The 17,435-nt window shown below is 46.5% G+C and overlaps 1 protein-coding gene across 1 annotated transcript in view; it reads left to right on the forward strand.

Annotated features, from left to right (window-relative positions):
- cdh5 (cadherin 5) overlaps positions 1–17,435 on the forward strand; it is a gene marked incomplete at its 5' end in the record, with an annotated part of 42,005 nt that overhangs the window by 3,266 nt on the left and 21,304 nt on the right. Inside the window, 10 exon segments of the mRNA XM_083651234.1 lie at positions 6,521–6,733; positions 7,511–7,790; positions 8,835–8,852; positions 8,855–8,934; positions 8,936–8,957; positions 9,597–9,764; positions 10,823–11,004; positions 13,878–13,985; positions 16,657–16,799; positions 16,938–17,071. Of these exon segments, the coding sequence (XP_083507360.1) occupies positions 6,521–6,733; positions 7,511–7,790; positions 8,835–8,852; positions 8,855–8,934; positions 8,936–8,957; positions 9,597–9,764; positions 10,823–11,004; positions 13,878–13,985; positions 16,657–16,799; positions 16,938–17,071 (1,348 nt within the window).

Here is a 17,435-nt window from a genome sequence, read left to right on the forward strand (position 1 = left end):
TCTATCTGCAGCCGATGTACATTATGTACTGTACACTTAACTTCTATCTGCAGCCGATGTACATTATGTACTGTACACTTAACTTCTATCTGCAGCCGATGTACATTATGTACTGTACACTTAACTTCTATCTGCAGCCGATGTACATTATGTACTGTACACTTAACTTCTATCTGCAGCCGATGTACATTATGTACTGTACACTTAACTTCTATCTGCAGCCGATGTACATTATGTACTGTACACTTAACTTCTATCTGCAGCCGATGTACATTATGTACTGTACACTTACTTCTATCTGCAGCCGATGTACATTATGTACTGTACACTTAACTTCTATCTGCAGCCGATGTACATTATGTACTGTACACTTAACTTCTATCTGCAGCCGATGTACATTATGTACTGTACACTTAACTTCTATCTGCAGCCGATGTACATTATGTACTGTACACTTAACTTCTATCTGCAGCCGATGTACATTATGTACTGTACACTTAACTTCTATCTGCAGCCGATGTACATTATGTACTGTACACTCTGCAGCCGATGTACATTATGTACTGTACACTCTGCAGCCGATGTACATTATGTACTGTACACTTAACTTCTATCTGCAGCCGATGTACATTATGTACTGTACACTCTGCAGCCGATGTACATTATGTACTGTACACTCTGCAGCCGATGTACATTATGTACTGTACACTTAACTTCTATCTGCAGCTGATGTACATTATGTACTGTACACTTAACTTCTATCTGCAGCCGATGTACATTATGTACTGTACACTTAACTTCTATCTGCAGCCGATGTACATTATGTACTGTACACTTAACTTCTATCTGCAGCCGATGTACATTATGTACTGTACACTTAACTTCTATCTGCAGCCGATGTACATTATGTACTGTACACTTAACTTCTATCTGCAGCCGATGTACATTATGTACTGTACACTCTGCAGCCGATGTACATTATGTACTGTACACTTAACTTCTATCTGCAGCCGATGTACATTATGTACTGTACACTTAACTTCTATCTGCAGCCGATGTACATTATGTACTGTACACTTACTTCTATCTGCAGCCGATGTACATTATGTACTGTACACTCTGCAGCCGATGTACATTATGTACTGTACACTTAACTTCTATCTGCAGCTGATGTACATTATGTACTGTACACTTAACTTCTATCTGCAGCCGATGTACATTATGTACTGTACACTTAACTTCTATCTGCAGCCGATGTACATTATGTACTGTACACTTAACTTCTATCTGCAGCCGATGTACATTATGTACTGTACACTTAACTTCTATCTGCAGCCGATGTACATTATGTACTGTACACTTAACTTCTATCTGCAGCCGATGTACATTATGTACTGTACACTCTGCAGCCGATGTACATTATGTACTGTACACTTAACTTCTATCTGCAGCCGATGTACATTATGTACTGTACACTTAACTTCTATCTGCAGCCGATGTACATTATGTACTGTAACTGTACACTTAATTAATTCAGTTTAATTCAATTCATATAAAGTAAATACATTACAACAACGCCTCGAAAAATACAAGAGGGGAAATAGCAAAACAAAAGGATGTGAAACGAAGGCCAAAAAACATTGTCGGGTGTTTGAGCTGATCTGCGCGGGGCCGTGTGAAGAGGTCAGGGAGGGTCAGTGCAATACCACATTAGGCCATTAGAGGGAGAAGAAGACTCTGTGCAGCTGTTAATCCCCTCATCCTAATCTCTCGCGCTCCGATGCTGCTAATGGCTGCAAGACAATCAAATGCACTAATCTGTCTGCTGGGACATGCTGAGATATCTGCTGCGGCACAGAGCGCACATGCTCAAATGTTTTCAAGATGATTTTCCTGGCATGGTGGGGAGATGAGGGCGATGGGGGAGACAGACAGACAGACAGACGGAGAGGGAGGAAAAGATAAACTTAACTAAAATCCAGGGGCCGGTTGCACAAAGCACCTTAAGTTAATATTTTCCTTAGAGTCCGAGTTAAGGCGTACATAAAATAAAATCGGTTGCACAAAACACCCTTAAATCTTGTGCTTCCGTTTCCCTTAAAATGTTTAACCTTAAGGAGAAGATTTAAGGGTGTTTTGTGCAACCGATTTTATTTTATGGACACCTTAAATCGGACCCTAAGGAAAATCTTAATTTAACGTGCTTTGTGCAACTGGCCTGGTGTTTGTGTGCCTTTTGACACGTTTTTATTTTGGTTCAATAGTGTTGTACTGGTGTGCATGCAGGCTGGGACAACTGATGCAAGACACTGAAACGACTTCTAACTCATAATCAATAAAAAGCTGTAAATCAGATTAGCTGCCAGTTTAATTAAAATTTTTAAATGGTAACGCGCCACTGAATTTCAAATTTCACATGAGTTTAACCCCTCGCCTTACAGTTAGGTCTGTAACAGTGAGCGAATATTCATTAACGGTCTCTGAATCAAGAAAGATTGATTTTAATTGAAGCACCACCATCAGGCCAATCAGTGTAATGTTTTGAAATGCCAGAAACACAGTGCCAGAATGCATCATTACTCCAAGTTCCACCAAAGTCAGACCAGCGGCGTGTTTGAGATATCACGTTTGGGTTTTAAATTGAGACTTTTAAGTATACAGCGGCCAGGCCAATCAATCGCTGTCATTTGAACACCATTGATCTTAGATTCTCAGGTTAGACTAGTCTAATCAAGACCGCCTTTGTGGTAGAAAAGTTAGCCCCTCCCCCATGGCTAAGCTTGTGTTATTGAATTTTGTTATTGTTATTGGGTTTTTGGAAAGAGCCTGAACAGAGCGAGTCTTTAGAGACAGAAACAACCCATTATAAATGTACAACAAGATGTAGTGGAGAGACTGTGATTTCCTACAGAAATATGAGTCTTATTCACAGTAAGTCTAAAGGTCCTTACACATCAAGAGCGATGCGAATATACGGCACGAAATTGCGATGCAAGTTTTGACCCACCTGTCAATCACAGCCACAGATGTGTATACGTCGGAAGCGAATTTCTGAGAAATCGACCGTGGTTCGAAAAAATAAACACCACAATAACGCTGGGCGAAACTTTGCCGTTGGTATGCACGGTTGCATTGACTGATATAGGTTCGGAAAATATTATTGACGTGCGAATTAATCGCACGAAAAAAACGTGCTCGGTGTGTAAGGACCTTAAGACAAAGTGTATCTTTATACACATGCAACTGGCCTCAGAACACAGTGCCAAAAGCCATCAAAAGCAAAAAATGTGTGTCTCAGATATCACCTGAATATCACGTTTGGCATGATATTGTCTGTCCACGTATCCAGGAGAGATGTTGTGCTGGTTGTAGGGCTGGGCGATTAATCAAATTTTAATCATGATTACGATTTGGGCTGTCCACGATTATGAAAACAAGATAATCGACATCAAACGATTTTGCGGCTCTTGTCACTCTCGTTCTGTCTTGTGTTGCAAATCAAGCGCACCCCTTCCTTTGCTCGACCCCTCCCCCAAAGCCCAAAACACACCAGCTCGAGTTGTGAATGACTGTTGTGTGAAGAGCCACGGCACGTTTCTCCTCCCCACTTATTTCCCTGGTAGCACAAGAATAAGATAACAGAAGTCACAGAAAGAGAGCCGCTGGTTGAGAAGAGAGGTGAAACAACGTATGTGGGGTGGAAACACTATGGTTTCGCCGAGTTTAAAGGTCCTTACACTGCGCATATCTTGCACTGTTTGTTCCAAGTCTGTGGCTGTGATTGACAGGTGGGTCAAAACTCGCATCGCAATTCCGTGCTGTATATTCGCATCGCTCTTGATGTGTAACTGATGTGTAACTTACACATCAAGAGCGATGCGAATATACAGTACGCAATTGCGATGCGAGTTTTGACCCACCTGTCAAGATATGCGCGGTCGTGGCAGCACACCGCAACACAACCTCTCCCTCTGTTTAATCACTTAAAATCCACTCACAAAGTGGTCTATGACCAAGAAATAACGCTAAATGAACAAAAAGACAAAGCCCCATCTAGTTAGTTATGGGCGTAGGCGGTTTAGTTCAAAATTGAGCCGCTTGCTGCCGTTTGAGTGAACAGAGTTCAGAGTGGACCAATCAGCTGCTGCCGTTTGAGTGAGCAATGTTCAGAGTGGACCAATCAGCTGCTGCCGTTTGAGTGAGCAGAGTTCAGAGTGGACCAATCAGCTGCTGCCGTTTGAGTGAGCAGTTCAAAATTGAGCCGCACGCCCTTGTATGGGCGTAGGCAGTTTAGTTCAAAATTGAGCCGCATGCCCTTGTATGGGCGAGCCGCACGCCCTTGTATGGGCGTAGGCGGTTTATTTCAAAATTGAGCCGCACGCCCTTGCCTGGTTGCCATGGATTGTGCCAGTATCTGCAGGTCTGCTGAAGAGACATGACAACAGCCTTTAACCAGAGATTCCTCTGTGTTGTTTCTCAGGCTTGACTCACTCTCTCTTCCTTCCTGATGTGATAGTTTATTGTTTTGATCGGTTGGCTTCAGAACAGTGTCTTGCTCAAGGACACTTCAGCAGGGCGGATGCTAGTCGGCCTGTAATCACAACAATACCCTCTCGGTCTCCCCTTCTCGTTCGCTCACAGCAAATTCATCAGTGCAAGTATCAAATTGAGACATGCCAGTGTTTATATGTCTTATAAAAATCACACCCAGGTGTTGGACTAAGCGGTGCGGTTTTGTGCATAATCCGACCGGTGCGTGCATCTGTGCGCGCGCCCATCCGCTGTGTGTGCGTGCGTGCGTGTGTGCGCGCATTACTGGCTTACAGTATGCGTGTTTCGAGCCACTCTCTCCATAGAGACAGTCTGTGTCTCGTCATAGACGCTGGGGTAGCTGCCTGGTGGGCGTGGTCAGGTTGGGGTAAATCCCCCGTTCTCCCCATTCAGCATAATTAGCATTTAACTGCTCGCTCAGCCCAGACAGACACGATCAGGGATCCAACCACCGCAGTAAGTTACGCACATCTGAACAGATGTCTATGTACCTGCTCTAGAATCCCCAATCCTATAGTGTAGAGCCGCAGCACCGTCCTTTGGTGAGTCAGCCCATCGTCCTCCACTCCTCGAGACATTACTGATCTCTTTCTCTACGCCTGCCCTGTGCCTCTGTCTGTCTGTGCAGACCTGCCCTGTGCCTCTGTCTGTCTGTGCAGACCTGCCCTGTGCCTCTGTCTGTCTGTGCAGACCTGCCCTGTGCCTCTGTCTGTCTGTGCAGACCTGCCCTGTGCCTCTGTCTGTCTGTGCAGACCTGCCCTGTGCCTCTGTCTGTCTGTGCAGACCTGCCCTGTGCCTCTGTCTGTCTGTGCAGACCTGCCCTGTGCCTCTGTCTGTCTGTGCAGACCTGCCCTGTGCCTCTGTCTGTCTGTGCAGACCTGCCCTGTGCCTCTGTCTGTCTGTGCAGACCGGGGAGCTAGGTTCGGGGGCCACACACCCTTCCCTGTCGCCCCGAGCCTAGTACCTCGAGCCAGTCTTCACAAAATCTCGGTGAACTTCCCCAAATCTCTCCATACTGTACACACACAAAGTCACTTATAGAAGTGGCTGCACCGCTTCAAAAAAGAAAAGAAAGAAAAAAAAAAGAAAATGGCAATCAGAAATTCTAAATGTCAAACAGCCCCTTTATGCAAAATAGCCTTTCTAGTGGCTGATAAAGACAGTCATTCCAGTGGTTTTAATGTCAACTTCTCTCTCTGTGTCTCTCTCTCTCTCTCTCTCACACACACACACACACACACACACACACACACACACACACACACACACACACTACATCAATGGGTCAGGACCTAAAGTGGGTCGCGGGTCTATGTTTAGTAGATCCCCACACGGGCCCGGGGTAGTGATCAGGCTCTCAGGCCGCGTCCCGGGATGCGAGGCTAAGTGTTTGGTCCCGGGCTGAGGAGCTTTAAGGGTCCTGGTCCTAAACGATAGCTAGACCTCAGGCTCTGAGGGGCTCTGAGGGTCCTGGTCCTAAACGATAGCTAGACCTCTCAGGCTCTGAGGGGCTCTGAGGGTCCTGGTCCTAAACGATAGCTAGACCTCTCAGGCTCTGAGGGGCTCTGAGGGCCGCAGAGTCCTTGGCCTTTCTGAGCCCGCCTGTCCTCGGCTGATAAGTGGTTTTAATGTGATCTGCTCTCTCCTCCTCCCCCCCTGTCTCTCTCTCTCCTCTACTCCTCTCTCCTCCCTCGTTAACTCTTCTTCCTCTCTCGCTTCTCTTCTTCCGTCTTTTACCCCCTCCATCACATCCCCCTCTTCCTCTCATCTTCCTTCCTTCCATCTCTCTCCTCGCCGCTCTCTCTCCTTTCTCATTTCTTCTCCATCTCGCCTCTCTCTCTCTCTTCTCTCTCACCCTCTCATTCTTTCTCACTTTCTACCATATCCCCTCTGTTCCTTCTCTTTCTCCCCTCCTCTCTTCTTCTCCCACTCTCCCCATTCCTCTGTTTCCCCTCTCTCCTATCCCTAGAGACGATGGCTTGGCTTCAGCTGTGGACGATGGGGCTCATGGCCCGCCGCTCTGGCCGTCCCACCAGCAGGGGGCGAAGTCTCTGGCCTCGCTGCTGAGGTGGTGAGGAAGGAGTCGTACCCCGTCCTGTCCAGGCAGAAGAGAGACTGGATCTGGAACTCGCTCTATGTGGAAGAGGAGAAGCCGGCGCCCAGCCCCTACAAGATAGGACAGGTGGGTTATCGTCAGCACCGTCCTGCTCTGACCTAGTCAGAAGATCTGGTCTTCCAGAAAAGACACAAGGTATACAAACTATTAGGGCCACTTTCTCTTTCCGTGAAGTACACCATTGAGCTGAATCCAGGTAAAATCCAGGTTATCCCTGATTGACTTCCCTTATTAAAACCTTCTGTGGTCTATAAACCCATTTTACCCATTTTTGTTATTTAATTGAAATCAGGCACTTCAAAAACTATGTTACCCCCCCCCCCCCCCCTCATATTCAGTGAAAACTCAGCTACAAGTGTATCTGATCATAAATTCAGTTTAAGAGACTATATGAAATATATATGATATAAGAGATAAAACAGATTTAGAAATTCACAACATTTGTGTATTGGAAATATGCCCATAATCATATGTCAACAATGAGATTGGAATAGGGAGCTGAACATATTTTTTAGACTGCTTCCTTATACTTTCTGTGTGTTTTTTTTTTAACTGCTTCCTTTGACCAATCGTCAATTAAGTTATCTGAACAGGCAGTATGCCTGCCTTGCCATGCCAATCTGAAGGGGAAGGCAAGCATGTATTTTGTGCCTCTTTATAGTTGTTATGCAGGAGCAATCTAGTGTGCTAATTGCTTATACCAGCAATTTGACGAATATTTGAGTGATTTGATTGCTTATTGCTGGAAGGTTGCTGATTTGAGTCCTCACGCCAGCTGGGGAAGTCTGGATGTTGAAATTGAAAAAATCTCGATCATAGTCAATTCTGTTTTCCCTTTCACAGCTGAAGTCAAACCAGAAGGTGGAGACGAAGAGGTTCAAAATAGAAGGTGAAGGAGCTAATTCCATCTTCACTGTGGATCACAAAGGAGACCTGTTTGTCACCAAGTCTCTGGACAGAGAGGAGAAGAGCCTGTACCATCTGACTGCCATGATGTACGATGGCAACAACAAGCTGATAGAGGAATGCTGGAGACTTTGTGGTCAGGTGACGGATATCAACCGACAACAGCCCCGTCTTCCCCGGACCTTCAACGGATCCATCATGGAGAGGTCCAAGTTGGGTGAGTAGGATATTACTCTGTCAGGAAATGATTTGAAATATAGACCATCAAAAGTTGATGCTAGTTTCAAAGATTTTCTTTTTTGTCACATGGGAGTTTAAACAATGACATTCCCATTTTACCCACAACCTCAAACACATCCATCATGGAAAAAATGAAATGAAAGAGTTGTGCCTTTGAAATCGGCAAAGCCTCAACACTTCCCAATGTTTCTTATCAAATGTCATGAATGACATTAGTTAAATATAGTTGAATAACATAACACGATACGATACAATACGATTTGATGCGATGCGGTACGATGTGATGCAACTCTCTGCAATACCAATACGCCAGGGGTAGGGTATGATATAATATGATATGATATTATATGCTAGCATGAATATCCAGGAGGGCATTCTTTAATGTGATTATGGCTATTTTAGTGCTGCAATTTGTATTGAATTAGTCCATCCATCCATCCATACATCCATCCAACTTCATCCACTTATCTGGAGTCGGGTCGGTAGCAAATCCAGCAGCAGGGGACCCCAAACTTCCCTTTCCCTGCCCACATTAAGCAGCTCTGACTGGGGGATCCCAAGGCATTCCCAGGCCCGTGTGGAGATGTAATCACTCCACCTGGACCTCGGTCTGCCCCGTGGCCTCCTCCCAGCTGGAACTGCCTGGGAAACTTCCCTGGGGAGGGCGACTAGGAGGCCACTTTACTAGATGCCTGAACCACCTCAACTGGCTCATTTCTATGCAAAAGAGCAGTGGCTCTACTCTGAGTCTCTCACGGGTGACCAAGCTTCACACCATATCCCTAAGAGAGATGCCAGATCATGCCAACCACTCTCCTCAGGAAACCCATTTCAGTCGCTTGAACCATCCTTTTAGTCATGACCCATTAGTTCCTGACCACCATAGGGAGGAAGATTGACTGGTAGGAGGAGAATTGAATCAGTGTTTTCCTATAGTCATGGTAACAAACTCCCTCTTGGATATTTCTGCTATGATATGATGCAGCATGAAAAATGATGCCTGAAAATCCTCTTCATCCAGGAACTAAAGTGGTCGAGGTGAGGCCAGCGACGCCGACGACCCCACCACAGCTAACGGAGAGCTCAGGTACACTTTGACCCAACATGGAGACCGTTCGGCCCTTCGAGATCGATGCCATCACAGGTAGGCTGGCCTGCTGCACCCAGCTTCAATGTCCTGAATGTGGCATGTCATGTCTTGCAGCAACATTGTGTTTTTGTGGTTCATACTCTCTCTCTCCTCTCTCTCTCTCCTCTCTCTCTCTCTCTCTCTCTCCTCTCTCTCTCTCTCTCCCCTCTCTCTCTCCTCTCTCTCTCTCTCCCCCTCTCTCTTTCTCTCTCTCTCTCCTCTCTCTGTCTCTCTCTCTCTCCCCCTCTCTCTCTCCCTCTATCTCTCTCCCCCTCTCTCTCCCCCCCCTCTCTCTCTCTCTCTGTCTCTCCCCTCTCTCTCTCTCTCCGTCTCTCTCTCTCCCCTCTCTCTCTCTCCCCCCCTCTCTCTCCCTCTCTCTCTCTCTCCCCCCCCCCCCTCTCTCCCTCTCTCTCTCTCCCCCTCTCCTCTCTCCATCTCTCTCTCCCCTCTCTCTCTCTCTCTCCCCCCCCTCTCTCTCTTTCTCTCCCCCCCTCTCTCTCTCTCTCCCCCCCCCTCTCTCCCCCCCCCCTCTCTCCCTCCCTCTCCCCCCCCCCCTCTCTCTCTCCCCCCCCCCTCTCCCCCCCCCCTCTCTCCCTCTCTCCCTCTCTCTCTCTCTCTCTCTCTCTCCCTCTCTCTCTCTCTCTCTCTCTCTAGGTATGATCAGCTCCAGGTTGGACTCTCTGGATCGTGAGAGCAGGAGTCAGTATGTGGTGGTGGTTCAGGCTCAGGACACCAGAGGCTTCCCTTCAGGCAGCACAGCCACCACCTCTGTCACCATCACCATCGCTGACACTAATGACAACATGGCCTCTTTCACCAAAAGTAAGCACCAGACTAGAGTACACAATACATAACAGACTAGAGTACACAATACATAACAGACTAGAGTACACAATACATAACAGACTAGAGTACACAATACATAACAGACTAGAGTACACAATACATAACAGACTAGAGTACACAATACATAACAGCATCTGTGTTGCTACTCTCTATTGCGTATACAGTAGTGATTCAACCTATATTCACCTTATGTAGAAGAGACAGTCTGGCTTGAGAGACTAACAGGAAGTGTAAACGCAATTGGAACCGATTGTGTGTTTACACTTCCTGTGGCAGAGCTTAGCAGAGCAGCAGCCTGCTTCCAGTGAGTCTAACCCTAACCCTAACCCTGCTTCCAGTGAGTCTAACCCTAACCCTAACCCTGCTTCCAGTGAGTCTAACCCTAACCCTAACCCTGCTTCCAGTGAGTCTAACCCTAACCCTAACCCTGCTTCCAGTGAGTCTAACCCTAACCCTAACCCACACTAGCTTTGACCAGAGATGATCTCAGGTAAAACAGACGCATTTTGAACAGGAAGTCGTAACACAAACGGGTCAAGTGGGCGGGGCTACATAAGGTGAATAGCCTCTTTCAGCCGACTTTCAACAGAGGAAGTTGTCCTTTAATCTTAATTATAGAACTTTACAGTAGTGATTTGTAAATGAAGCGTTTCATTTCAAAATGTTACAAACCGTTGAAGGCTTCTCTTAAGAAGTTATTTTATTTTTTTATTTTATTTTTATTTATTTTTATTTAGTTAGTTAGTTAGTTAGTTAGTTAGTTAGTTAGTTATTTAGTTATTTATTTAGTTATTTATTTAAAAAGGATCCCCATTAGCTGATGCCTGGGGCACCAGCTAGTATTCCTAGGGTCCAAAATACAGTACACCATTAAGCATTATATACAGTACATATATACAACATTACGTTTGTGTAACGTTTGCATGTTACTCGTCATCAGATACATAAAACATGAATACCGATATTGATGGATTATATTATATTATATAACTTGGACACACACGTTACACCTCCTGTGTGTTTTCTGTCCACAGAGACATATGAGCTGCTGGTTCCAGAGGACCACAAGCTGAATGAGAAGATCGGCAGTCTGGAGTTGGAGGACAGAGATCAGATTCAGAACAAAGACCCTGTCTTCACCGTCACTCCGCCGTTAAACAACATCTTTGATGTCGAACGCAGCCCCACCAAGGACGGCAACCTCATGCTCAAACAGGTAGGTGGCGCACGCCGCGTTCATGTCATTTCGGAACAAGCAGAAAAAAACAGACATTTCATTGAAGTGTTGACGTGTTTTACTCTTGGAATGCCCACAACCAAATTTGTTTTATTTCTGAATTTAAAATCAAGAGAAAAAGAACTGGTGCAACTTCATCCTTAAAACGAACTGAAAAGCCATTCAACTTCAACAGGTATTACTTGCTTTTTGTAAGTCAAGTATTATTATTGTATTAGTGTGAATATAACTAATAATTTGGATTCACATTCACATTGGACTAACTGACATCTTTGAATTATCTGTAATAAACACAATTCCTCGATTCATGAAGCCAAGTGCTATTGTGTTCCCACATGTCCTATTTGACAACGTGGCATTCAGAATGACGCCATCTTCAGTAATCAGTACTTTCTGTACTGTAAGTACAGTAACCGTTTGGATCCGAGTTGGATCTTCGTCAGTCTCATGCTCAGTTGCTACAATAAGCTGATATTAGATACTAGATATTCATTTTGCATTCCAGGCATTTAAGTGATGCTCTTATCCTGAGCGGCTTAAAGCGAGTGCAATAGTAGTATATACGGTATAAGATTAAATTCCCGGATCACCGGCAATACAGACAACCTCGAGTGAGGAGTGTTTGGATCAGAAACACCGCGCTCTCACAATGTCCCTGCAAACCTAGAAAGAACATAGTATTTTCGACAACAATGCATTTTCAAACGTTTTGCTTGGTCCCACAGTTATAACACCTTTTATTACACACTGAAGACAAGATATCCACCAAGGATCATAACAGAAAAGCCAAATGAGAATCCTCCTCCTGGTTAGAAGAGATGTTCAGACCTGCTGGAGCTCTAGCAGGGCCTCTCTGATTTACTTGGCTGGACTGTGCTCCTCAGATAAAGTATTTAGAACATCAGAGAGCTGAAATCACTGAAACATATAGAACTAATTAAACAAGCTGTGGAACCACATGAAGCCATGCTGTCCTGGAATCGGATCTCACCCCTCTCTCACCTCTCCCCTCCACTCTGCAGCAGCAGAGATGGGGACTTGGACTTGAGACTTGAGGACTTGAGTCGCACTTAAGTCACACACACACACACACACAGTGACTTGAGACTTGCCCTCAAAGACTTGAGACTTGACTTGGACTTGAACATGAGATTTGGGACTTGTGAACAATCTTTATTTTTATTGTTGTGTGTGTGTGTGCATTAACATTAAGGAAATGTCTACTACTACTAATCTCAACTCATCAATACTGATATGCTCATAAAGGATTGAGGACATGCTTTGAATTCCTTAGTTTCTTTTAGCTATGCAGTGTTCTAAGCAGGCCGGATGGCATCCAGCAGATGATAGAAGAGACTTGAGACTTGACTTGGACTTGTGACCAAAGACTTGAGACTTGACTTGGCCTTGTGACCAAAGACTTGAGACTTGACTTGGACTTGTGACCAAAGACTTGAGACTTGACTTGGACTTGTGACCAAAGACTTGAGACTTGACTTGGCCTTGTGACCAAAGACTTGAGACTTGACTTGGACTTGAAAAAAAATGACGTGTGAGCACCTCTGCTCTGCAGTCCCAGTCTCATCGTCCTCATTGGCTGTGTTTGCAATGCACCGAGCAAGCCAGCTATCGGCCACACTCCGGTGAAGGTGTTATTTTTGTGAAGCTGTTTACACACGCCTTTGATAGCCTGCGACTGCATCTCCCTCCCCGTTGCCATGAATAAAACAGTTAACAGAATATTCCTGTCTACCTGTGGTGTCCCACCCGTGGATCAAGCAGTCCGCCAGCAAAAAGTATTTTACTGCACAGTAGGTTTCCTCTTAATACTGGGGGAAAGAAATCACCATCCCAGTAGCAAACTGAACAGTAAGTACGGCAGTGTGAGTCTGAGTGTGAGCCAGACGGCGAAAACCAACAGTGCAAGAAGTGAAATATTTCTCTGCAATAATAACCCGTTTAATATCGGAGGGAGGCACTGGCAGGCGTTTTAGGTTTGAAATTCAGTATGAAGATCACCACACACTCGAGTATTCCCATGATGTCACAAGCCTTTCTCCTACCAATATGGCGCTACAATACACACAGCCCATTGGCTGTTTGCGTCACTTGATTGTAATCACCTGTTAATTGATCACAATCACCTGTTGTTTTCTTAGTACCAAAATGGCCATGTGGTGATATAACAGAATACTATCAATATGCACACACACACACACACACACGCACACACACACGCACACACACGCACGCACACACACACACACACACACACACATGCACACACACACACAAAACACCAAAGAGGAAGAGCAAAATGCACAATTAGGTCCATGCGAGTTTCTTTATTAAACCAAGCTTCAGCTTCAGGGTCGAAAATTCAGAAAATTCAGCTACATCTAATATGCACTGAAGATCCGATCATCCAGACCAGTCCGGAGTTGGTCAGAAAAACATTTGGACACATTATAAGAAAGAAACTTTTTTTGTGCAAATCCAACCAGGAAACAAATCAGATAGGAGGCAGACAGCTCAGATAGTAACATCCTTGTCACAAATGGACTGTCAGGATATTGCAAGATGAGGATTTACTGTCAATTTTATGCATAGTTAATGAGGTGTCCCATAGACTGCTACAGTAGCTGTTTGCGAGACTAAATTAAGATTCACCATGTGTTGTGTTTATGGATTGTCACGGGAACATAAATCTCATGTAAACAGATCGTACTGTCTCGATGATGAGATGCTGGTCGAGAAGAAGTCATGTTTAGTGTGAAGTCTGATGTTGTAAAGTGCAGTTGTTTGACCAGCTGTTTTAATGGACTGGCCCTCTCTCTCTCTGTGATCCCCAGGCTCTGGACTATGAGACGAGGAGCAGCTACACTTTCACAGTTCATGTGCGAGAGAACAACCTGCAGTTTCCTGCTGACAACAAGGACAGCGCTGTCACCAAAGCCCAGGTAGATACACACTGCACTGTCACCAAAGCCCAGGTAGGTACACACTGCGCTGTCACCAAAGCCCAGGTAGATACACACTGCGCTGTCACCAAAGCCCAGGTAGATACACACTGCGCTGTCACCAAAGCCCAGGTAGGTACACACTGCACTGTCACCAAAGCCCAGGTAGATACACACTGCACTGTCACCAAAGCCCAGGTAGGTACACACTGCACTGTCACCAAAGCCCAGGTAGATACACACTGCACTGTCACCAAAGCCCAGGTAGATACACACTGCGCTGTCACCAAAGCCCAGGTAGGTACACACTGCACTGTCACCAAAGCCCAGGTAGATACACACTGCACTGTCACCAAAGCCCAGGTAGGTACACACTGCACTGTCACCAAAGCCCAGGTAGATACACACTGCACTGTCACCAAAGCCCAGGTAGGTACACACTGCGCTGTCACCAAAGCCCAGGTAGGTACACACTGCACTGTCACCAAAGCCCAGGTAGATACACACTGCGCTGTCACCAAAGCCCAGGTAGGTACACACTGCACTGTCACCAAAGCCCAGGTAGATACACACTGCACTGTCACCAAAGCCCAGGTAGGTAGTACACACTGCACTGTCACCAAAGCCCAGGTAGGTACACACTGCACTGTCACCAAAGCCCAGGTAGGTACACACTGCACTGTCACCAAAGCCCAGGTAGATACACACTGCACTGTCACCAAAGCCCAGGTAGGTACACACTGCACTGTCACCAAAGCCCAGGTAGATACACACTGCACTGTCACCAAAGCCCAGGTAGATACACACTGCACTGTCACCAAAGCCCAGGTAGATACACACTGCACTGTCACCAAAGCCCAGGTAGGTAGTACACACTGCACTGTCACCAAAGCCCAGGTAGGTAGTACACACTGCACTGTCACCAAAGCCCAGGTAGATACACACTGCACTGTCACCAAAGCCCAGGTAGGTAGTACACACTGCACTGTCACCAAAGCCCAGGTAGGTACACACTGCACTGTCACCAAAGCCCAGGTAGGTACACACTGCACTGTCACCAAAGCCCAGGTAGATACACACTGCACTGTCACCAAAGCCCAGGTAGGTACACACTGCACTGTCACCAAAGCCCAGGTAGATACACACTGCACTGTCACCAAAGCCCAGGTAGATACACACTGCACTGTCACCAAAGCCCAGGTAGATACACACTGCACTGTCACCAAAGCCCAGGTAGATACACACTGCACTGTCACCAAAGCCCAGGTAGATACACACTGCACTGTCACCAAAGCCCAGGTAGATACACACTGCACTGTCACCAAAGCCCAGGTAGGTACACACTGCACTGTCACCAAAGCCCAGGTAGGTACACACTGCACTGTCACCAAAGCCCAGGTAGATACACACTGCACTGTCACCAAAGCCCAGGTAGGTACACACTGCACTGTCACCAAAGCCCAGGTAGGTACACACCTACCATACATAATGTAATGTAATGTAGGTACACACTGCACTGTCACCAAAGCCCAGGTAGGTACACACTGCACTGTCACCAAAGCCCAGGTAGGTACACACCTACCATACATAATGTAATGTAATGTAGGTACACACTGCACTGTCACCAAAGCCCAGGTAGGTACACACTGCACTGTCACCAAAGCCCAGGTAGATACACACTGCACTGTCACCAAAGCCCAGGTAGATACACACTGCACTGTCACCAAAGCCCAGGTAGGTAGTACACACTGCACTGTCACCAAAGCCCAGGTAGGTACACACTGCGCTGTCACCAAAGCCCAGGTAGATACACACTGCACTGTCACCAAAGCCCAGGTAGGTACACACTGCACTGTCACCAAAGCCCAGGTAGGTACACACTGCACTGTCACCAAAGCCCAGGTAGGTACACACTGCGCTGTCACCAAAGCCCAGGTAGGTACACACTGCGCTGTCACCAAAGCCCAGGTAGGTACACACTGCACTGTCACCAAAGCCCAGGTAGGTACACACTGCACTGTCACCAAAGCCCAGGTAGGTACACACTGCGCTGTCACCAAAGCCCAGGTAGGTACACACTGCGCTGTCACCAAAGCCCAGGTAGGTACACACTGCACTGTCACCAAAGCCCAGGTAGGTACACACTGCACTGTCACCAAAGCCCAGGTAGGTACACACTGCACTGTCACCAAAGCCCAGGTAGGTACACACTGCGCTGTCACCAAAGCCCAGGTAGGTACACACTGCACTGTCACCAAAGCCCAGGTAGGTACACACTGCGCTGTCACCAAAGCCCAGGTAGGTACACACTGCACTGTCACCAAAGCCCAGGTAGGTACACATTGCACTGCAGCACACAGCACAATGCCACTCCTACAGCCTCATCATCACCCCATTCAACGCTTTTGGGGAAATGATCTGTCAATGATGTGCCATTATTATCTCAAACAGTCATGGTCCAAGAGAAAATAAGCTACAGTAAATGAAGGAAGTTGATTGGATTGTAAATTGTAAATTGGAAAAGACTACTGGACATCTCCCAGTTGTGAACACATGTGGCTGGGTGAGCGGGCAGGAGATCATCTAGTTGTGAGAAATGTGGACACTCTATATATATATCACACGTGACACTTCTTCTGTATGGTTTGTTTTAAATGAATGAAATTGTCAGGTGACCGTCAAGGTGCTGGATGTGGACGAGCCGCCGGTCTTCCTCAAGTCCATCTACAGTTTCAATGTGTTGGAGGAAGCCATGGTGAGCAACATAGGAACAGTCACCGCCAGAGACCCAGACAAAGCCAACAAGAGCATAAGGTAAGAAGACACTGCACGCACACACGCAATCAGGACTGTGTAACCATACATAGCTGTTACTGTTATAATGATATCTCTCTCTCTCTCTCTCTCTCTCTCTCTCTCTCTCTCTCTCTCTCTCTCTCTCTCTCTCTCCAGGTATTCCATTGAAGATAAGGACTGTCCCATCGTTGTGAACCCGGTCACCGGTCAGCTGTCCACTCTGAGGAAGCTGGACAGAGAGCTGGTGGCCACACACATGTTCCAAGTCAAGGCACAGGAGGAGCCCAGTGGTACATCGCACACATGCACGCACACATACACACACGCACGCGCACATGCACACACACATGCACACACACATGCACACACACATGCACACACGCGCACATGCACACACACATGCACGCACACATGCACACACACATGCACGCACACATACACACACGCACGCGCACATGCACACACACATGCACACACACATGCACACACACATGCACGCACACATACACACACGCACGCGCACATGCACACACACATGCACACACACATGCACGCACACATGCACACACACATGTTCCAAGTCAAGGCACAGGAGGAGCCCAGTGGTACGTCGCACACGCACATGCACGCACACATGCATGCACACATGCACAC

Source organism: Poromitra crassiceps (genome assembly GCF_964638095.1).
Source record: "Poromitra crassiceps genome assembly, chromosome: 14".
Taxonomy (NCBI): Eukaryota; Metazoa; Chordata; class Actinopteri; order Beryciformes; family Melamphaidae; genus Poromitra; species Poromitra crassiceps.